At 67.4% G+C, this 22,396-nt stretch overlaps 1 protein-coding gene across 1 annotated transcript in view; it reads left to right on the plus strand.

Moving 5' to 3' along the window:
- Positions 1–820: 820 nt before the first annotated feature.
- The window catches only part of LOC137467539 (chromodomain-helicase-DNA-binding protein 3-like), a gene marked incomplete at its 5' end in the record, with an annotated part of 53,249 nt that continues 31,673 nt past the window's right edge, over positions 821–22,396 (plus strand). The window contains 13 exon segments of the mRNA XM_068179026.1: positions 821–1,009; positions 2,613–2,850; positions 3,911–4,041; positions 4,848–4,983; positions 6,409–6,587; positions 8,646–8,876; positions 11,904–12,101; positions 13,375–13,589; positions 15,167–15,298; positions 17,071–17,170; positions 18,676–18,867; positions 19,858–20,058; positions 20,813–20,950. Coding sequence (XP_068035127.1) covers positions 821–1,009; positions 2,613–2,850; positions 3,911–4,041; positions 4,848–4,983; positions 6,409–6,587; positions 8,646–8,876; positions 11,904–12,101; positions 13,375–13,589; positions 15,167–15,298; positions 17,071–17,170; positions 18,676–18,867; positions 19,858–20,058; positions 20,813–20,950 — 2,280 coding nt within the window.

A 22,396-nucleotide genomic window follows, 5' to 3' on the forward strand; every position in this document is an offset into this window, starting at 1 on the left:
TGTGGGGTTCTCATGGGGGTCCCATCACCTGTGTGGGTTCCTCATGGGGGTCCCATCGCCTGTGTGGGGTCCTCATGGGGGTCCCATCACCTGTGTAGGGTTTTATGGGGGTTCTGTCCCTGTGAGGGGTTCTCATGGGGGTCCCATCACCTGTGGGGGGTTTTGTGGGGTCCCATCACCTGTGTGGGGTTCTCATGGGGGTCCCAACACCTGTGTGGGGTTCTGTCCCTGTGTGGGGTCCTCATGGGGGTCCTATCACCTGTGGGGGGTCCTCATGGGGGTCCCATCGCCTGTGGGGGGTCCTCAGGGGGTTCTGACACCTGTGTGGGGTTTTGTCCCTGTGTGGGGTCCTCATGGGGGTCCCATCACCTGTGTAGGGTTTTTGTGGGGGTTCTGTCCCTGTGTGGGGTCCCCATGGGGGTCCCATCACCTGTTGGGGGTTCTCATGGGGGTCCCATCACCTGTGTGGGGTTCTGTCCCTGTGTGGGGTTCTCATGGGGGTCCCATCACCTGTTGGGGGTTCTCATGGGGGTCCCATCACCTGTGGGGGGTTCTCATGGGGGTCCCATCGCCTGTGTGGGGTCCCCATGGGGGTCCCATCACCTGTGTAGGTCCCTGTGGTGTTCCCAAAACCCCTTGGGTGCCCACGGGGGTCCCATCTCCCCTCTGGTCCTCGTTGGGGGGGGTCCCATCACCCACGTTGGGACCATCGGGGTCCCGACAGGTGACGTGTTTCCTTCTCCTCCTCTCTGTCCCCGTGGCTGGTGTTTGTTTCTCCCCATCCTGGCGTCCCCCCACGTCACCCCCGTGTCCCCAGCAGGCAGTGGAGCAGAAATCCTCGGCGCAGCTGCTGGGGGCCTGGGGGCTGGAGGACGTGGACCACGTGTTCACCGAGGAGGATTATCACACCCTCACCAACTACAAGGCCTTCAGCCAGTTCATGAGGTGGGGCTGGGGGCACCCCGGCGCTCCTGGGGGTCCCTCTGGCTGTTTGGGGGGCACCCTGAGGGTGCCTTTGGGTGTTTGGGGGCACCCCAGGGGTCCTGGGGGTCCCTTTGGGTGTTGGGAGGCCATCCCGTGGGTCCCGGGAGGTTCCTCTGGGTGTTTGGGGGCACCCCAGGGGTCCTGAGGGTCCCTTTGGGTGTTGGGAGGCCATCCCGTGGGTCCTGGGAGGTTCCTCTGGGTGTTTGGGGGCACCCTGAGGGTCCCTTTGGGTGTTTGGGGGCACCCTGAGGGTCCCTTTGGGTGTTTGGGGGGCACCCCAGGGGTCTTGGGGGTCCCTCTGGGTGTTTGGGGGGCACCCTGAGGGTGCCTTTGGGTGTTTGGGGCACCCCAGGGGTCCTGGGGGTCCCTCTTGGTGTTTGGGGGACACCCTGAGGGTCCCTTTGGGTGTTTGGGGGGCACCCTGAGGGTGCCTTTGGGTGTTTGGGGGCACCCCAGGGGTCCTGAGGGTCCCTTTGGGTGTTGGGAGGCCATCCCGTGGGTCCTGGGAGGTTCCTCTGGGTGTTTGGGGGCACCTGAGGGTCCCTTTGGGTGTTTGGGGGCACCCTGAGGGTCCCTTTGGGTGTTTGGGGGGCACCCCAGGGGTCTTGGGGGTCCCTCTGGGTGTTTGGGGGGCACCCTGAGGGTGCCTTTGGGTGTTTGGGGGCACCCCAGGGGTCCTGGGGGTCCCTCTTGGTGTTTGGGGGACACCCTGAGGGTCCCTTTGGGTGTTTGGGGGGCACCCTGAGGGTGCCTTTGGGTGTTTGGGGGCACCCCAGGGGTCCTGAGGGTCCCTTTGGGTGTTGGGAGGCCATCCCGTGGGTCCTGGGAGGTTCCTCTGGGTGTTTGGGGGCACCCTGAGGGTCCCTTTGGGTGTTTGGGGGGCACCCTGAGGGTCCCTTTGGGTGTTTGGGGGGCACCCCAGGGGTCTTGGGGGTCCCTCTGGGTGTTTGGGGGGCACCCTGAGGGTCCCTTTGGGTGTTTGGGGGGCACCCCAGGGGTCCTGGGGGTCCCTTTGGGTGTTTGGGGGCACCCCAGGGGTCCCTTTGGTTGTTTGGAGGCCATCCTGTGGGTCCTGGGAGGTTCCTCTGGCTGTTTGGGGGGCACCCCAGGGGTCCTGGGGGTCCCTCTGGGTGTTTGGGGGGCACCCTGAGAGTCCCGGGGGTCCCTTTGGGTGTTTGGGGGGGCACCCTGAGGGTCCCTCTGGGTGTTTGGGGGGCACCCTGAGGGTCCCTTTGGGTGTTTGGGGGCACCCCAGGGGTCCTGAGGGTCCCTTTGGGTGTTGGGAGGCCATCCCGTGGGTCCTGGGAGGTTCCTCTGGGTGTTTGGGGGCACCCCAGGGGTCCTGGGGGTCCCTTTGGGTGTTTGGGGGCACCCTGGGGGTCCCTTTGGGTGTTTGGGGGCCATCCCATGGGTCCTGGGAGGTTCCTCTGGCTGTTTGGGGGGCACCCCAGGGGTCCTGGGGGTCCCTCTTTGTGTTTGGGGGCACCCCAGGGGTCCCTCTTTGTATTTGGGGGCACCCCAGGGGTCCCTCTTGGTGTTTGGGGGGACACCCTGAGGGTCTCCCTCACGCCCCCTCATGCCCCCCCACGCCTTTGGACCCCCCTCCCACCTCGCCCCTCGCTCTGCAGGCCCCTGATCGCCAAGAAGAACCCCAAAATCCCCATGTCCAAGATGATGACCATCCTGGGGGCCAAGTGGAGGGAGTTCAGCGCCAACAACCCCTTCAAGGGCTCGGCCGCCGCCGTGGCCGCGGCCGCAGCGGCCGCAGCGGCCGCCGTGGCCGAGCAGGTGTCGGCCGCCGTGGCCGCCGTGGCCCCGAGGCGCCGCCCCCGCCCCTGCGCAAGGCCAAGACCAAGGAGGGCAAAGGTGGGGACCCCTCCCCACCCTCAGGGGGTCTGGGGTACCCCCCCCGGGTCTGTGGGGTCACCCTCGGGTGGGTGGGGGTTTGGGGGGGGTCACTCGGATGGTTTTGGGGGTCTCCGGGGTGGTTGAGGGGGTCTCTGGGGGGCTTTGGGGAGTTACTGGGGGGTTTGGGGTCTCTGGGGTGGTTTGGGGAGTTACTGGTGGGGGGTTGGGGGTCACTGGAGGGTTTGGGGGATTTGGGGAGTTACTGAGGGGGTTTGGGGGTCACTGGGGGGCTTTGGGGAGTTACTGGGGGGCTTTGGGGAGTTACTGGTGGGCTTTGGGGAGTTACTGGGGGGGTTTGGGGAGTTACTGGGGGGGTTTGGGGGTCACTGGGGGGCTTTGGGGAGTTACTGGGGGGGTTTGGGGAGTTACTGGGGGGTTTGGGGGTTGGGGGATTTGGGGAGTTACTGAGGGGATTTGGGGGTCACTGGGGGGTTTGGGGAGTTACTGGGGGGGTTTGGGGGTCACTGGGGGGCTTTGGGGAGTTACTGGGGGGGTTTGGGGAGTTACTGGGGGGTTTGGGGGTTGGGGGATTTGGGGAGTTACTGGGGGGTTTGGGGGTTGGGGGATTTGGGGAGTTACTGAGGGGGGTTTGGGGAGTTACTGGGGGGTTTGGGGGTTGGGGGATTTGGGGAGTTACTGAGGGGGTTTGGGGGTCACTGGGGGGCTTTGGGGAGTTACTGAGGGGGTTTGGGGGTCACTGGGGGGTTTGGGGGTTGGGGGATTTGGGGAGTTACTGAGGGGGTTTGGGGGTCACTGGGGGGCTTTGGGGAGTTACTGGGGGCTTTGGGGGGGTCACTGGGATGGTTTTGGGGGTCTCTGGGGTGGTTGAGGGGGTCTCTGGGGTGGTTTGGGGTTCTCCAGGGTGGTTTTGGGGGGTCTCTGGGGTAGTTTTGGGGGGCCCTGGGTTGCTTGAGGGGGGAGCCCTGTGGTGGTTTGGGGTCCCTGTGGTGGTTTGAGGTGGTTGAGGGGGGGTCCCTGGGGTGGTTCGGGGGTCCCTGACGCCCCCCGTGCCCCCCAGGCCCCGGGCACAAGAAGCGCAGCAAGAGCCCGCGGGTGCCCGAGCTGAAGAGGAAGATGAAGGGCAGGAAGATGGCCCCGCTCAAGATCAAACTGGGAGTACTGGGAGGCAAACGCAAGAAGAGCAGCTCGGTGAGTGCCCCCGAGGGGCACTGGGGACACTGGGGACACTGGGGGACACTGGGGGACACTGGGGGACAGGGCAAGGGACACTGGGGACACTGGGGGACAGAGCAAGGGGCACTGGGGACACTGGGGGACACTGGGGGACAGGGCAGGGAGGGAATGGGGACACTGGGGACACTGGGGGACAGAGCAAGGGGCACTGGGGACACTGGGGGACAGAGCAAGGGGCACTGGGGACACTGGGGGACACTGGGGGACAGGGCAGGGAAGGAATGGGGGCACTGGGGACACTGAGGGACACTGGGGACAGGGCAGGGAAGGAATGGGGACACTGGGGACACTGAGGGACACTGGTGACACTGGGGGACAGGACAGGGAGGGAATGGGGACACTGGGGACACTGGGGGACAGAGCAAGGGACACTGGGGGCACTGGGGACACTGGGGACACTGGGGGACAAGGCAGGGAGGGAATGGGGACACTGGGGACACTGGGGGACAGAGCAAGGGACACTGGGGGCACTGGGGACACTGGGGACACTGGGGGACAGAGCAAGGGGCACTGGGGACACTGGGGGACACTGGGGACACTGGGGGACAGAGCAGGGAAGGAATGGGGGCACTGGGGGACAGGGCAAGGGGCACTGGGGACACTGGGGGTGGGGACACCCAGGGACAGCGACACTGAGGACATGGGATTGGACGCTTGTCCCCGCTGTCCCCCGGTGACCCGATGTCCCTGCTGTCCCCGCTGTCTCTGCTGCTGTCCCCGCTGTCCCCCGGTGACCCGATGTCCCCGCTGTCCCCGTGCAGAGCGAGGACGCGGGCGAGGCCGAGGAGGAGTCGGACGCCGAGAGCCCTGGGGTGCTGGGGGCCACCCCCCGCCCCGACCCCACCACGCGCCTCAAGAAGCTCAAGCGGGGCCGCCCCGGGCGCAAGAAGAAGAAGGGTGAGCGTCCCCACGTGTCCCCGAGTGTCCCCGGGTGCCACCACCGCCACCCCGCTTGGGCGATGGGGACGGCCGGGTGACGTCCCCGTGTCCCCTCCCCCCGTCTCTCCTTGCAGCCCCCGGCGCCGGGCCGGGCCGGGAGCGCGGCCCCGTGGGGACGGGCACGGCGCCCGCGCACGGTGAGACACCCCAAGTGTCCCCAAGGTGTCACCCGGGGTCCCCAAGCCCCCACGGGTGTCCCCCCAGAGAGGAGGCCGTGGTGCTGTCTCTGTCTCCAGCCCGGTGGTGGTGGCTGGGGGGTGTCCCCAGCCCCTGGTGTCCTCGGAGGGGTGTCCCCAAGGTGTCCCCAGCCCTGTTCCTGTGCCCCCAGCCCGGTTCCTGTGTCCCCAGCCCTGTCCCTGTGTCCCCAGCCCTGTCCCCGTGTCCCCAGCCCTGTTCCTGTGCCCCCAGCCATCTCCCCAGTTCCTCCATCCTGCTGTCCCCAGTGTCCCCAGTGTCCCCATCCCTGTCCCCAGTGTTCCCAGTGTCCCCATGTCCCCATTCCTCTGTTCCCAGTGTCCCCATGTCCCCAGTGCCCTTCAGCCCCATCCCCAGTGTCCCCCAGTGTTCCCAGTGTCCCCATGTCCCCATTCCTCTGTTCCCAGTGTCCCCATGTCCCCAGTGCCCTTCAGCCCCATCCCCAGTGTCCCCCAGTGTTCCCAGTGTCCCCATGTCCCCATCCTGCTGTTCCCTGTGTCCCCAGTGTCCCCATCCCTGTCCCCATTGCCCCCATTGCCCCATCCCCAGTGTCCCCAGTGCCCCCATTGCCCCATCCCCAGTGTCCCCATCCCTGTCCCCAGTGCCCCCATTGCCCCATCCCCAGTGTCCCCAGTGTCCCCATCCCTGTCCCCAGTGCCCCTCAACCCCATCCCCAGTGTCCCCATCCCTGTCCCCAGTGCCCCTCAACCCCATCCCCAGTGTCCCCAGTGTCCCCAGTGTCCCCATCCCTGTCCCCAGTGCCCCCATTGCCCCATCCCCAGTGTCCCCATCCCTGTCCCCAGTGCCCCCATTGCCCCATCCCCAGTGTCCCCAGTGTCCCCATCCCTGTCCCCAGTGCCCCTCAACCCCGTCCCCAGTGTCCCCATCCCTGTCCCCAGTGCCCCTCAACCCCATCCCCAGTGTCCCCAGTGTCCCCAGTGTCCCCATCCCTGTCCCCAGTGCCCCTCAACCCCATCCCCAGTGTCCCCAGTGTCCCCAGTGTCCCCATCCCTGTCCCCAGTGCCCCCATTGCCCCATCCCCAGTGTCCCCAGTGTCCCTCAGCCCCATCCCCAGTGTCCCCATCCCTGTCCCCAGTGCCCCCATTGCCCCCCACGCCCCCTGAGCCCCCGCGGGCGCGGTGGCCGCCAGCGGTGACAGCGGTGACAGCCGTGCCGCCGTCCCCGCAGGGCCGGGCCCGGAGGAGGAGGGCGATGGCTACGAGACGGACCACCAGGACTACTGCGAGGTGTGCCAGCAGGGCGGGGAGATCATCCTGTGTGACACCTGTCCCCGCGCCTACCACCTGGTGTGCCTGGACCCCGAGCTGGACCGCGCCCCCGAGGGACGCTGGAGCTGCCCCCACTGCGTGAGCGGCGCCGCTGGGGGCACTGGGGGGCACTGGGAGGGGACTGGGGGCACTGGGGGCATCCTGAGAGCACTGGGGGGCACTGGGGGGCTCTGTGAGGGCACTGGGGGGCTCTGGGAGGGCACTGGGGGGCACTGGGGGCATCCTGGGGCAGGGTCTAGGGGCATCCTGAGGGCACTGGGGGGCTCTGGGAGGGCACTGGGGGGCACTGAGGGCATCCTGAGGGCACTGAGGGCATCCTGGGGCAGGGTCTGGGGACATCCTGAGGGCACTGGGGGGCTCTGGGAGGGGACTGGGGGCACTGGGGGCATCCTGAGGGCACTGGGAGGGGACTGGGGGGCATCCTGAGAGCACTGGGGGGTACTGAGGGCATCCTGGGGGGGGGTCTGGGGGCATCCTGAGGGCACTGGGGGGCTCTGGGAGGGCACTGGGGGACACTGAGGGCATCCTGAGGGCACTGGGGGGCATTGGGGGGCACTGGGGGCATCCTGGGGCAGGGTCTAGGGGCATCCTAAGGGCACTGGGAGGGGACTGGGGGGCACTGGGGGCATCCTGAGGGCACTGGGGGGCACTGAGGGCATCCTGGGGGGGGTCTGGGGGCATCCTGAGGGCACTGGGGGGCTCTGGGAGGGCACTGGGGGGCACTGAGGGCATCCTGAGGGCACTGGGGGCATCCTGGGGCAGGGTCTAGGGGCATCCTGAGGGCACTGGGGGCTCTGGGAGGGCACTGGGGGGCACTGAGGGCATCCTGGGGCAGGGTCTAGGGGCATCCTGAGGGCACTGGGGGGCTCTGGGAGGGGACTGGGGGCACTGGGGGCATCCTGAGGGCACTGGGAGGGGACTGGGGGGCATCCTGAGAGCACTGGGGGGCACTGAGGGCATCCTGGGGGGGTCTGGGGGCATCCTGAGGGCACTGGGGGGCTCTGGGAGGGCACTGGGGGCACTGGGGGCATCCTGGGGCAGGGTCTAGGGGCATCCTGAGGGCACTGGGGGGCACTGGGAGGGGACTGGGGGACACGGGGAGGGGACTGGGGGGGAACTGGGAGGGGGCTGAGGGGCACTGGGGGCATCCTGGGGGGTTTTGAGGGGCTGCCGGGGGTTTTTACGGGGAGGTTGGAGGGGGCTGGGAGGGATTGGAGGTCATTTAGGGCATCCTGGGAGTCCCTCGGGGCCGTTCCCTGGCAGTTTGGGGTCTCCAGGAGTTCTGGGGTGTCCGGGGGCTGTTTTGGGGCCGTTCCCTGGCAGTTTGGGGTGTCCAGGGGCTGTTTTGGTGCCGTTCCCTGGCAGTTTGGGTTTCTCTGGCAGTTTGGGGTGTCCAGGGGCTGTTTTGGGGCCGTTCCCTGGCAGTTTGGGGTCTCTGGCAGTTTGGGGTCTCCAGGAGTTCTGGGGTCTCCAGGGGCTGTTTTGGGGCCGTTCCCTGGCAGTTTGGGGTCTCCAGGAGTTCTGGGGTGTCCAGGAGCTATTTTGGGGTCGTTCCCTGGCCGTTTGGGGTCTCCAGGGGCTGTTTTGGGGCCATTCCCTGGCAGTTTGGGTGTCTCTGGCAGTTTGGGGTCTCCAGGAGTTCTGTGGTCTCCCGGGGCTGTTTTGGGGCCGTTCCCTGGCAGTTTGGGTGTCTCTGGCAGTTTGGGGTCTCCGGGGGCTGTTTTGGGGCCGTTCCCTGGCAGTTTGGGGTCTCCAGGGGCTGTTTTGGGGCCGTTCCCTGGCAGTTTGGGGTGTCCAGGGGCTGTTTTGGGGCCGTTCCCTGGCAGTTTGGGGTGTCCAGGGGCTGTTTTGGGGCTGTTCTCTGGCAGTTTGGGGTCTCCGGGGGCTGTTTTGGGGCTGTTCTCTGGCAGTTTGGGGTGTCCAGGGGCTGTTTTGGGGCCGTTCCCTGGCAGTTTGGGGTGTCCAGGGGCTGTTTTGGGGCCGTTCCCTGGCAGTTTGGGGTGTCCAGGGGCTGTTTTGGGGCTGTTCTCTGGCAGTTTGGGGTCTCCGGGGGCTGTTCTGGTCCCTTCCCTGCTGTCCTGTCCGTCCCTGTGGGGCTGTTTCGGGGTCGCCCCTCTGACCCCGATCCGTCCCCAGGAGAAGGAGGGCGTGCAGTGGGAGGCCAAGGAGGAGGAGGAGGAGGAGGAAGAGGAGGAGGAGGAGGGCGAGAAGGAGGAGGAGGATGACCACATGGAGTACTGCCGCGTGTGCAAGGACGGCGGCGAGCTGCTGTGCTGCGACGCCTGCGTGTCCTCCTACCACATCCACTGCCTCAACCCGCCCCTGCCCGAGGTCCCCAACGGCGAGTGGCTCTGTCCCCGCTGCACGGTACCGGGGGACACGGGGACACCGGGGGTGTGGGGGGGACACCGGGGGTGTGGGGGACATGGGGACACTGGGGACATGGGGACACTGGGGACAGCGGGGACACCGGGGGTGTGGGGGACACAGGGACACCGGGGGTGTGTGGGGGACATGGGGACACCGGGGGTGTGTGGGGGACATGGGGACATGGGGACATGGGGACACCGGGGGTGTGGGGGATACGGGGACACTGGGGACATGGGGACACTGGGGACAGCGGGGACACCGGGGGTGTGGGGGACACAGGGACACCGGGGGTGTGTGGGGGACATGGGGACACCGGGGGTGTGTGGGGGACATGGGGACATGGGGACATGGGGACACCGGGGGTGTGGGGGATACGGGGACACTGGGGACATGGGGACACTGGGGACAGCGGGGACACCGGGGGTGTGGGGGACACAGGGACACCGGGGGTGTGTGGGGGACATGGGGACACCGGGGGTGTGTGGGGGACATGGGGACACTAGGGACATGGGGACACCGGGGGTGTGGGGGATACGGGGACACTGGGGACATGGGGACACCGGGGGTGTGGGGGATACGGGGACACTGGGGACATGGGGACACTGGGGACAGCGGGGACACCGGGGGTGTGTGGGGGACATGGGGACACTGGGGACATGGGGACACCGGGGGTGTGGGGGACATGGGGACACCGGGGGTGTGTGGGGGACACGGGGACACTGGGGACAGTGGGGACACCGGGGGTGTGGGGGACACGGGGACACTGGGGGTGTGGGGGACACGGGGACATGGGGGGATATAGGGACATAGGGGGATGGGGGGACACTGTGGGGACATGGGGACACTGTGGGGACACTGTGGGGACACTGTGGGGACGTGGGGACACTGTTGGCCATGGGGATGTGGGGACGTGGTGCCACTGTGGGCTCACGGGGCCAGCGCAGGGCCCCACCTCGGGGCACAGCCCTGCGCCCCCTCTGCTGGGTGTCTCCTGGGTGTCCCTGGGTGTCCCCTGGGTGTCCCTGGGTGTCCTCAGCAGTGTCCCCTGGGTGTCCCCTGGGCGTCCCCTGGGTGTCCCCTGGGTGTCCCTGGGCGTCCCCTGGGTATCCCCCGGCAGTGTCCCCTGGGTGTCCCTGGGTGTCCCTGGGCGTCCCCTGGGTGTCCCTGGGCATCCCCTGGGCGTCCCCGGCAATGTCCCCGGCAGTGTCCCCGGCAGTGTCCCCTGGGTGTCCCCTGGGTGTCCCCTGGCAGTGTCCCCTGGGCGTCCCCGGCAGTGTCCCCTGGGTGTCCCTGGGCGTCCCTGGGTGTCCCCGGCAGCGTCCCCTGGGTGTCCCCTGGGTGTCCCCTGGGTGTCCCTGGGCATCCCCTGGCAGTGTCCCCTGGGTGTCCCTGGGTGTCCCTGGGTGTCCCCTGGGTGTCCCCTGGGTGTCCCTGGGTGTCCCCTGGGCGTCCCCTGGGCGTCCCTTGGCGTCCCCGTGCGTCCCCGGCAGCGTCCCCGCTGTGCCCCCTGGGTGTCCCCGGCAGTGTCCCCTGGGTGTCCCCTGGGTGTCCCTGGGTGTCCCCTGGGTGTCCCTGGGCGTCCCTTGGCGTCCCCGTGCGTCCCCGGCAGTGTCCCCGGCAGTGTCCCCTGGGTGTCCCCTGGGTGTCCCCTGGCAGTGTCCCCTGGGCGTCCCCGGCAGTGTCCCCTGGGTGTCCCTGGGCGTCCCTGGGTGTCCCCGGCAGCGTCCCCTGGGTGTCCCCTGGGTGTCCCCTGGGTGTCCCTGGGCATCCCCTGGCAGTGTCCCCTGGGTGTCCCTGGGTGTCCCTGGGTGTCCCCTGGGTGTCCCCTGGGTGTCCCTGGGTGTCCCCTGGGCGTCCCCTGGGCGTCCCTTGGCGTCCCCGTGCGTCCCCGGCAGCGTCCCCGCTGTGCCCCCTGGGTGTCCCCGGCAGTGTCCCCGGCAGTGTCCCCTGGCAGTGTCCCCTGGGTGTCCCCTGGGCGTCCCCTGGGTGTCCCCGGCAGTGTCCCCTGGGCAGTCCCTGGGCATCCCCTGGGCATCCCCTGGGTGTCCCCTGGGCATCCCCTGGCAGTGTCCCCTGGGTGTCCCTGGGTGTCCCTGGGTGTCCCTGGGCATCCCTGGGTGTCCCCTGTGTGTCCCTGGGTGTCCCCTGGGCGTCCCCAGCAGTGTCCCCCGGCAGTGTCCCATGGGTGTCCCTGGGTGTCCCCTGGCAGTGTCCCCTGGGTGTCCCTGGGTGTCCCTGGGCGTCCCTGGGTGTCCCCGGCAGCGTCCCCTGGGCGTCCCCTGGGTGTCCCCTGGGTGTCCCTGGGCATCCCCTGGCAGTGTCCCCTGGGTGTCCCTGGGTGTCCCTGGGTGTCCCCTGGGTGTCCCTGGGTGTCCCCTGGGCGTCCCCTGGGCGTCCCTTGGCGTCCCCGTGCGTCCCCGGCAGCGTCCCCGCTGTGCCCCCTGGGTGTCCCCGGCAGTGTCCCCTGGGTGTCCCCGGCAGTGTCCCCTGGCAATGTCCCCTGGCAGTGTCCCCTGGGTGTCCCTGGGCATCCCCTGGGCATCTCCTGGGTGTCCCCGGGTGTCCCCTGGGTGTCCCCTGGGCGTCCCCAGCAGTGTCCCCTGGGTGTCCCCTGGGCGTCCCCAGCAGTGTCCCCTGGGTGTCCCCTGGGCGTCCCCAGCAGTGTCCCCCGGCAGTGTCCCATGGGTGTCCCTGGGTGTCCCCTGGCAGTGTCCCCTGGGTGTCCCTGGGTGTCCCTGGGTGTCCCTGGGTGTCCCCTGGGTGTCCCCTGGGTGTCCCCGGCAGTGTCCCCTGGGCAGTCCCTGGGTGTCCCCTGGGCGTCCCCGGCAGCGTCCCCTGGGTGTCCCCGGCAGTGTCCCCTGGGTGTCCCCTGGGCATCCCCTGGGCATCCCCTGGGTGTCCCCTGGGCATCCCCTGGGTGTCCCTGGGCGTCCCTGGGCATCCCCGGCAGTGTCCCCTGGGTGTCCCCTGGGCGTCCCTTGGCGTCCCCGTGCGTCCCCGGCAGCGTCCCCGCTGTGCCCGCAGTGCCCGGTGCTGAAGGGGCGCGTGCAGAAGATCCTGTACTGGCGCTGGGGGGAGCCCCCCGCCCCCGTGGCCGCGCCCGGCGCCCCCCAGGCGCAGGAGGGGCCCCCCCAGGCCCTGCAGGGCCGCTCCGAGCGCGAGTTCTTCGTCAAGTGGGTGGGGCTGTCCTACTGGCACTGCTCCTGGATCAAGGAGCTGCAGGTACGCCTGGGGCACCCCAAAACATCGGGGGAGGGACCCCAAAAACCTGGGGAAACCCCCAAAGTATGGGGGAGCACCCTAAAGTATGGGGGAACACCTGGGCACCTGGGGGGGCTCAGCATGGCTGGGCTCCTGTCCTCCTGGATCAAGGAGCTGCAGGTACGCCTGGGGCACCCCAAAACATCGGGGAGGGGACCCCAAAAACCTGGGGGAACCCCCAAAGTATGGGGGAACCCCCCCAAAAACCTGGGCAACCCCCCAAAGTATGGGGGAACACCTGGGGGAGGCTCAACTTTGAGGTGCGCTCCCCTCTAATTTTGGGGTGCTCCCCTTTAACTTCGGGATGCCCTCTCTAACTTTGGGGTGCCCCCTCTGATTTTGGGGTGTTCCACTCTCACCTTGGGGTCTCCCTGCTAATTTTTGTGTGCCCTCTCTAACTTTGGGGTGCTCCCCCCTAATTTTGGGGTGTTCTCCCATAACTTTGGGGTGCTCCCCTCTAATTTTGGGGTTTCCCCTCTAACTTTGGGGTGTCCCCTCTAACTTTGGGGTGTCCCCTCTAACTTTGGGGTGCTCCCCCCTAACTTTGGGTTGTCTCCTCTAACTTTGGGGTGTTCCACCCTAACTCTGGGGTGTTCCCCCCTAATTCTGGGGTGTTCCCCACTAACTCTGGGGTGCTCCCCCCTAATTTTGGGGTGTTCCCCCCTAACTTTGGGGTGTTCCCCCCTAACTCTGGGGTGTTCCCCCCTAATTTTGGGGTGTTCCCCCCCTAATTTTGGGGTGTTCCCCTCTAACTTTGGGTTGTTCCCCCCTAACTTTGGGGTGTCCCCTCTAATTTTGGGGTTTCCCCTCTAACTTTGGGGTGTCCCCTCTAACTTTGGGGTGCTCCCCCCAACTTTGGGTTGTCTTCTCTAACTTTGGGGTGTTCCACCCTAATTTTGGGGTTTCCCCTCTAACTTTGGGGTGCTCCCCCCTAACTTTGGGTTGTCTCCTCTAACTTTGGGATGTCCCCTCTAATTTTGGGGTGTTCTCCCATAACTTTGGGGTGCTCCCCTCTAATTTTGGGGTTTCCCCTCTAACTTTGGGGTGCTCGCCCCTAACTTTGGGTTGTCTCCCCTAACTTTTGGGTGTTCCACCCTAACTTTGGGGTGTTCCCCCCTAACTCTGGGTTGTCCCCTCTAACTTTGGGTTGTTCCCCCTAACTTTGGGGTCTTCCACCCTAATTTTGGGGTGTCCCCTCTAACTTTGGGGTGTCCCCTCTGATTTCGGGGCGCAGCTGGAGATCTTCCACCTGGTGATGTACCGGAACTACCAGCGGAAGAACGACATGGACGAGCCCCCTCCCCTGGACTACGGCTCCGGGGACGACGACCCCAAGAGCGAGAAACGGGGGGCGGGGGGGGACCCCCTTTTCGGGGGCATGGAGGAGCGCTTCTACCGCTACGGCATCAAACCCGAGTGGATGACGGTGCACCGCATCATCAACCACAGGTGGGGACCCCAAATATCCTCCAGGGCACCCCAAATATCCTCCAGGGCACCCCCAAATATCCTCCAGGGCACCCCCAAGTATCCTCCAGGCCACCCCCAAATTCCCCCCTGAGGCACCCCCAAATATCCTCCAGGGCACCCCCAAATTCCCCCCTGAGGCACCCCCAAATATCCTCCAGGGCACCCCCAAATTCCCCCCGAGGCACCCCCAAATATCCTCCAGGGTACCCCAAATCACCCTGAGGCACCCCTAAATTCCCCACCGAGGCACCCCCAAATGACCCCGGGGCACCCCAAGTCATCTGAGGGCACCCCCATATCACCCTGAGGCACCCCCAAATATCCTCCAGGGCACCCCAAATCCACCTGGGGCACCCCCAAATCCCCAGGGGACAGGGGTGTGGGTGAGGGCAGTGGCCAAGGGGGGGTTTGGGGACACTGGTGGCACCCATGGTGTCCCCGTGCCCCAGGTGACGCCGTGTCCCTGCGTGTCCCTGGGTGTCCCTGGGTGTCCCTGGGTGCCCCTGGGTGTCCCTGGGTGTCCCTGGGTGTTCGTGGGTGTCCCCCGTGTCCCCGTGCGCCGGGTGACGCGGTGTCCCTGGGTGTCCCTGCGTGTCCCTGGGTGTCCCTGGGTGTTCGTGGGTGTCCCTGGGTGTCCCTGGGTGTTCGTGGGTGTTCGTGGGTGTCCCCGTGCCCCGGGTGACGCGGTGTCCCTGGTTGTCCCCGCGTGTCCCCGGGTGTCCCCCGTGTCCCTGTGCCCCGGGTGACGCGGTGTCCCTGGGTGTCCCTGGGTGTCCCTGGGTGTCCCTGGGTGTTCGTGGGTGTTCGTGGGTGTCCCTGGGTGTCCCCCATGCCCTGGGTGTCCCCATGTGTCCCCCGTGTCCCCGTGCCCAGGGTGACGCGGTGTCCCTGGGTGTCCCTGGGTGTCCCCCGTGTCCCCGTGCACCGGGTGACGCGGTGTCCCTGGGTGTCCCTGTGTGTCCCTGGGTGTCCCTGGGTGTTCGTGGGTGTCCCTGGGTGTCCCCCATGCCCTGGGTGTCCCCATGTGTCCCCCGTGTCCCCGTGCCCTGGGTGATGCGGTGTCCCCGCGTGTCCCCCGTGTCCCCGTGCCCCGGGTGACGCGGTGTCCCTGGGTGTCCCTGCGTGTCCCTGGGTGTTCGTGGGTGTCCCCCGTGTCCGCGTGCCCGGGGTGACGCGGTGTCCCCGCGTGTCCCCGCGTGTCCCCGTGCCCCAGGTGCCTGGGTGTACTTGGGTGTCCCCGGGTGTCCCCCGTGTCCCCGTGCCCCGGGTGACGCGGTGTCCCCGCGTGTCCCCCGTGTCCCCGTGCCCCGGGTGACGCGGTGTCCCCGCGTGTCCCCCGTGTCCCCCGTGCCCTGGGTGCCTGGGTGTACTTGGGTGTCCCCGGGTGTCCCCCGTGCCCCGGGTGACGCGGTGTCCCTGGGTGTCCCTGGGTGTCCTGGGTGTTCGTGGGTGTCCCCCGTGTCCCCTGCCCCGGGTGACGCCATGTCCCCGCATGTCCCCGCGTGTCCCCCGTGTCCCCCGTGTCCCCGTGCCCCGGGTGACGCGGTGCCGCGCAGCGTGGACCGGAAGGGGCAGTACCACTACCTGGTGAAGTGGCGGGACCTGCCCTACGACCAGGCCACCTGGGAGGAGGACGAGATGCCCATCCCCGACTACGACCTGCACAAGCTGGCCTACTGGAAACACCGGTGAGGGACACTGGGGACACTGGGATGGACACTGGGGACACTGGGGACATTGGGGTTACAGGGATGTGCCTACTGGAAACACCGGTGAGGGACACTGGGGACACTGGGGACACTGGGAGGGACACTGGGATGGACACTGGAATGGACACTGGGGACACTGGGGACATCGGGGTTACAGGGATGTGCCTACTGGAAACACCGGTGAGGGACACTGGGAGGGACACTGGGGACACTGGGGACACTGGGATGGACACTGGGGACACTGGGATGGACACTGGGAGGGACACTGGGGACACTGGGATGGACACTGGGGACACTGGGGACACTGGGATGGACACTGGGATGGACACTGGGGACACTGGGAGGGACACTGGGGACGCTGGGAGGGACACTGGGATGGACACTGGGGATACTGGGATGGACACTGGGGACACTGGGATGGACACTGAGAGGGACGCTGGGAGGGACACTGGGGACACTGGGATGGACACTGGGAGGGACACTGGGGACACTGGGAGGGACACTGGGGACACTGGGAGGGACACTGGGGACACTGGGGACACTGGGAGAGACACTGGGGACACTGGGATGGACACTGGGGACACTGGGGACACTGGGGACATCGGGGTTACAGGGATGTGCCTACTGGAAACACTGGTGAGGGACACTGGGGACACTGGGGACACTGGGATGGACACTGGGGACACTGGGGACACTGGGGACACTGGGAGGGACACTGGGAGGGACACTGGGGACACTGGGATGGACACTGGGAGGGACACTGGGATGGACACTGGGAGGGACACTGGGGACACTGGGGACACTGGGATGGACACTGGGGACACTGGGATGGACACTGGGAGGGACACTGGGGACACTGGGATGGACACTGGGATGGACACTGGGATGGACACTGGGGACACTGGGATGGACACTGGGAGGGACATTGGGAGGGACACTGGGATGGACACTGGGGACACTGGGGACACTGGGAGGGACACTGGGGACACTGGGATGGACACTGGGGACACTGGGGACACTGGGAGGGACACTGGGGACACTGGGATGGACACTGGGGACACTGGGGACACTGGGAGGGACCCCGGTGGCAGCCGGGGACACGGAGGACCCGGCATCCCGCAATGCTCTCACGCTGCCACGTGTCCCCACGTCCCCCCCGTGTGTCTCTTGTCCCCGTCCCATGTCCCCGTGTTCCCGCCCTCGTGTCCCTGTCACCGCGCTCTGTCCCTGTGTCCCCACGGCCTCATGGCTGTGTGTCCCTTGTCACTCTTCCGTGTCACCATCCCCGTGTCCCTTTGTCCCCCCGTGTTCCTGCGTCCTGCTCGTCTCCTGTCCCACTCCGGTGTCCCCCTGGTGTCCCCTGGTGTCCCTGTGTCCCTGGTGTCCACTGGTGTCCCTCATGTCCCCCGGTGTCCCCTGGTGTCCCCGATGTCCCCTGGTGTCCTCTGATCTCCCCTGTGTCCCTGATGTCTCCTGGTGTCCCCGATGTCCCCTCATGTCCCTGATGTCCCCTGGTGTCCTCTGATCTCCCCGATGTCCCCTCATGTCCCCTGGTGTCCCCTGGTGTCCCCAATGTCCCCTCATGTCCCCTCATGTCCCCGGTGTCCCCGATTTCCCCAATGTCCCCTGGTGTCCCCGATGTCCCCGATGTCCCCTCATGTCCCCAATGTCCCCGATGTCCCCGATGCCCCCTCATGTCCCCCGATGTCCCCCGATGTCCCCGATGTCCCCGGTGTCCCCGGTGTCCCCAGGGAGGTGTTCATGGGGGAGGACCCGGCCCAGCCGCGCCGGTACAAGAAGAAGAAGAAGGAGACGCCGGGGGAGGGGCCCCCCGACTCGCCCACCAACGACGTGAGTGACCCCAAAACCCGGGCACCCCAAAAACCTGGCATCCCAAAAACCTAAACACCCCCAAAAACTGGGCACCCCAAAAACCTAAATACCCCAAAAACTGGGGGAACCTTGTGGACATCCCCATCCAGGGACACCTGGACACCCCCAAAGTCAGGCACCCCCAAACCCTGGGGGAACCCCACAGGGACCTTTGGGGAATCCCTGGGCACCCCAAAACCTGGTTCCTCTGAGCCCCATGACACCTCCAGGCCTCTGGAGGTTTTTGGGGTGTCCTGAACACCTGAGTCCCCTCCAAACCTGGTTCCCCTGAGCCCCCCGACCCCTCCACGCCCTTCCCAGCCCCATGGGAGTTTTTGGGGTGCCCTGAATCCCCCCCAAACCTGGTTCCCCTGAGCCCCCCGACCCCTCCACGTCCTTCCCAGCCCCCCGGGGGTTTTTAGGGTGCCCTGAGTCTCCCCCAAACCTGGTTCCCCTGACACACCTGAGCCCACCTGAGCCCCGTGACCCCTCCACGCCTCTGGAGGTTTTTGGGGTGTCCTGAACACCCTGAGTCTCCCCCAAACCTGGTTCCCCTGAGTCCCCTGACCCCTCCACGCCCTTCCCAGCCCCATGGGAGTTTTTGGGGTGCCCTGAGTCCCCCCCAAACCTGGTTCCCCTGAGCCCTGTGACACCTCCAGCTCCCTGGGGGTTTTTGGGGTGTCCTGAGTCCCCCCCAAACCCGGTTCCCCTGAGCCCCGTGACCCCTCCATGTCCTTCCCAGCCCCCCGGGGGTTTTTGGGGTGTCCTGAACACCTGAGTCCCCCCCAAACCTGGTTCCCCTGAGCCCCGTGACACCTCCACGTCCTTCCCAGCCCCATGGGAGTTTTTGGGGTGCCCTGAGTCTCCCCCAAACCTGGTTCCCCTGAGCCCCGTGACCCCTCCACGGCCTTCCCAGCCCCCCGGGGGTTTTTGGGGTGTCCTGAACATCTGAGTCCCCCCCAAACCTGGTTCCCCTGAGCCCCCCGACCCCTCCACGTCCTTCCCAGCACCACAGGAGTTTTTGAGGTGCCCTGAGTCCCCCCCAAACCTGGTTCCCCTGAGTCTCCTGACCCCTCCACGTCCAGCCCCCAGGGGGTTTTTGGGGTGTCCTGAACACCTGAGTCCCCCCCAAACCTGGTTCCCCTGAGCCCCCCGACCCCTCCACGCCCTTCCCAGCCCCATGGGAGTTTTTGGGGTGCCCTGAGTCCCCCCCAAACCTGGTTCCCCTGAGCCCCGTGACACCTCCACGCCCTTCCCAGCCCCATGGGAGTTTTTGGGGTGCCCTGAGTCCCCCCCAAACCTGGTTCCCCTGAGCCCCGTGACCCCTCCATGTCCTTCCCAGCCCCCCGGGGGTTTTTAGGGTGCCCTGAGTCTCCCCCAAACCTGGTTCCCCTGAGCCCCATGACCCCTCCACGTCCTTCGCAGCCCCCCGGGGGGGTTTCTGGGGCGGCGTGTCCGCCGCGGTGACAGCCGTGTCCCCGCAGCCCACGGTGAAGTACGAGACGCAGCCGCGCTTCATCACGGCCACGGGCGGGACGCTGCACCTGTACCAGCTGGAGGGGCTCAACTGGCTGCGCTTCTCGTGGGCGCAGAGCACCGACACCATCCTGGCCGACGAGATGGGGCTGGGCAAGACCATCCAGACCATCGTCTTCCTCTACTCGCTCTACAAGGAGGTGAGGGCACCTGCGGGGGGCTGGGGGCACCCACGTGGGGCTGGGGGCAACCACGTGGTCACTGGGGTCGCCCATGTGGGCCTGGGGGCACCCACGTGCGGCTGGGGGCACCCTCGTGGTAACTGGGGGCACCTACGTGGGGCTGGGGGCACCCACGTGCGGCTGGGGGCAACCACGTGGCCCTGGGGACACCCACGGTGTGACACCGTGTCCCCAGGGCGTGTCCCCGTGTCCCCAGGGCGTGTCCCCAGGGCGTGTCCCCGTGTGACACAGTGTCCCCAGGGTGTGTCCCTGTGTCCCCAGGGCGTGTCCCTGTGTCCCCAGGGCGTGTCCCCAGGGCGTGTCCCCAGGGCGTGTCCCCGTGTGTCCCTGTGTCCCCAGGGCGTGTCCCCATGTGACACCGTGTCCCCAGGGCGTGTCCCCGTGTGTCCCTGTGTCCCCAGGGCGTGTCCCCATGTGACACCGTGTCCCCAGGGCATGTCCCCGTGTGACACAGTGTCCCCAGGGTGTGTCCCTGTGTCCCCATGTCCCCAGGGCATGTCCCCGTGTGACACAGTGTCCCCAGGGTGTGTCCCTGTGTCCCCAGGGTGTGTCCCCAGGGCGTGTCCCCGTGTGACACAGTGTCCCCAGGGCGTGTCCCCGTGTGACACAGTGTCCCCAGGGTGTGTCCCTGTGTCCCCAGGGCGTGTCCCCGTGTCCCCAGGGCATGTCCCCGTGTGTCCCCATGTCCCCAGGGCGTGTCCCCGTGTGACACAGTGTCCCCAGGGTGTGTCCCTGTGTCCCCAGGGCGTGTCCCCGTGTCCCCAGGGCGTGTCCCCAGGGCGTGTCCCCGTGTCCCCATGTCCCCAGGGCGTGTCCCTGTGTGACACAGTGTCCCCAGGGCGTGTCCCCAGGGCGTGTCCCCGTGTCCCCAGGGCGTGTCCCCAGGGCGTGTCCCCGTGTGACACAGTGTCCCCAGGGCGTGTCCCCGTGTGACACCGTGTCCCCCAGGGCCACACCAAGGGCCCGTTCCTCGTCAGCGCGCCGCTCTCCACCATCATCAACTGGGAGCGCGAGTTCCAGATGTGGGCCCCGGCCTTCTACGTTGTCACCTACACCGGGGACAAGGACAGCAGGGCCATCATCCGCGAGAACGAGTTCTCCTTCGACGACAACGCCATGAAGGGCGGCAAGAAGGCCTTCAAGATGAAGGTGAGGGGCACGGCACACCTGGGGTGGCACCTGGACACCTGCGGTGGCACCTGGACACCAGGGGGACGGGAGATGGCACATGGAGACCTGGGGGACAGGAGGTGGCACATGGAGACCTGGGGGTGGCACCTGGACACCTGGGGTGGCACCTGGACACGTGGTGGTGGCACCTGGACACCTGGGGGACGGGAGGTGGCACATGGAGACGTGGGGGTGGCACCTGGACACCTGGGGTGGCACATGGAGACGTGGGGGTGGCACCTGGACACCTGGGGGACAGGAGGTGGCACATGGACACCTGGGGGTGGCACCTGGACAGGTGGTGGTGGCACCTGCACACCTGGGGTGGCACCTGGACACCAGGGGGACGGGAGATGGCACATGGAGACCTGGGGGACAGGAGGTGGCACATGGAGACCTGGGGGTGGCACGTGGACACCTGGAGGTGGCACCTGGACACTTGGGTCACCTTGGGGTTCTGGCCGGGGTTTTTCCATGTTTTGGGGTGCCGGGGGGGTTCTGGGCGGGGTTTTTCCATGTTTTGGGGTGCCGGGGGGGTTCTGGGCGGGGTTTTTCCATGTTTTGGGGTTCTGGGCGGGGTTTTTCCATGTTTTGGGGTTCTGGGCGGGGTTTTTCCATGTTTTGGGGTTCTGGGCGGGTTTTTCCATGTTTTGGGGTTCTGGGCGGGGTTTTTCCATGTTTTGGGGTGCCGGGGGGGCTCGGGGGTCCCGCTGAGCCCTCCCCGTGCCCGCAGCGCGAGGCCCAGGTGAAGTTCCACGTGCTGCTCACGTCCTACGAGCTCATCACCATCGACCAGGCGGCGCTGGGCTCCATCCGCTGGGCCTGCCTGGTGGTGGACGAGGCCCACCGCCTCAAAAACAACCAGTCCAAGGTGGGGGGCACCCCAAAACCCGGGCGTGGGGCTGGGGGCACCCCAGAACCCGGGCATGGGGCTGGGAGCACCCCAAAACCCGGGCGTGGGGCTGGGGGCACCCCAGGACCCAGGCGTGGGGCTGGGGAGCACCCCAAAACCCGGGCATGGGGCTGGGGAGCGCCCCAAAACCCGGGCATGGGGCTGGTGGGCATCCCAAAACCCGGGCGTGGGGCTGGGGGGCACCCCAGAACCCGGGCGTGGGGCTGGGGAGCGCCCCAAAACCCGGGCATGGGGCTGGTGGGCACCCCAAAACCCGGGCATGGGGTTGGTGGGCATCCCAAAACCCGGGCATGGGGCTGGGAGCACCCCAAAAGCTGGGCATGGGGCTGGGGAGCGCCCCAAAACCCGGGCGTGGGGCTGGTGGGCATCCCAAAACCCGGGCATGGGGCTGGGGGCACCCCAAAACCCGGGCGTGGGGCTGTGGGCACCCCAAAACACAGGCATGGGGCTGGGGAGCACCCCAGGACCCGGGCATGGGGCTGGGGAGCACCCCAAAACCCGGGCGTGGGGCTGGGGAGCACCCCAAAACCCAGGCGTGGGGCTGGTGGGCATCCCAAAACCCGGGCGTGGGGATGGTGGGCATCCCAAAACCCGGGCGTGGGGCTGGGGGCACCCCAAAACCCGGGGATCTCCCTGATTTCAGGGTCTGAGGGTGCCCAGGCAGGTGTCAGGGCTGCCCCAGGTGGATTTTGGGGTGCCCAGGTGGGTTTGGGGTGTCCCCGGTGGATTTGGGGTATTCCCAGGTGGGTTCGGGGTGCCCAGGTGGGGGATCAGGGGTGCCCAGGTGGATTTGGGGTGCCCAGGTGGGGGGATCAGGGCTGTCCCGGTGGGTTCGGGGTGCCCGGGTGGATTTGGGGTGCCCAGGTGGATTTGGGGTGCCTGGATGGGGGGATCAGGGGTGCCCAGGAGGGTTCGGGGTGCCCGGGTGGATTTTAGGGTGCCCAGGTGGATTTGGGGTGCCCGGATGGGGGGATCAGGGCTGTCCCTGTGGGTTCGGGGTGCCCGGGTGGATTTTGGGGTGCCCAGGTGGATTTGGGGTGCCCGGATGGGGGGATCAGGGGTGCCCAGGAGGGTTCGGGGTGCCCGGGTGGATTTTGGGGTGCCCAGGTGGATTTGGGGTGCCCGGATGGGGAGATCAGGGCTGTCCCTGTGGGTTCGGGGTGCCCGGGTGGATTCGGGGTGCCCGGATGGGGGGGATCAGGGGTGCCCAGGAGGGTTCGGGGTGCCCGGGTGGATTTTGGGGTGCCCGGGTGGATTTTGGGGTGCCCAGGTGGATTCGGGGTGCCCGGATGGGTGGATTTGGGGTGCCCAGGAGGGTTCGGGGTGCCCCGGGTGGATTTTGGGGTCTGAGGGGGGATCAGGGCTGTCCCAGGTGGATTTGGGGTGCCCGGATGGGGGGATCAG

This window comes from Anomalospiza imberbis, unplaced genomic scaffold (genome assembly GCF_031753505.1).
Source record: "Anomalospiza imberbis isolate Cuckoo-Finch-1a 21T00152 unplaced genomic scaffold, ASM3175350v1 scaffold_668, whole genome shotgun sequence".
NCBI lineage: Eukaryota > Metazoa > Chordata > Aves > Passeriformes > Viduidae > Anomalospiza > Anomalospiza imberbis.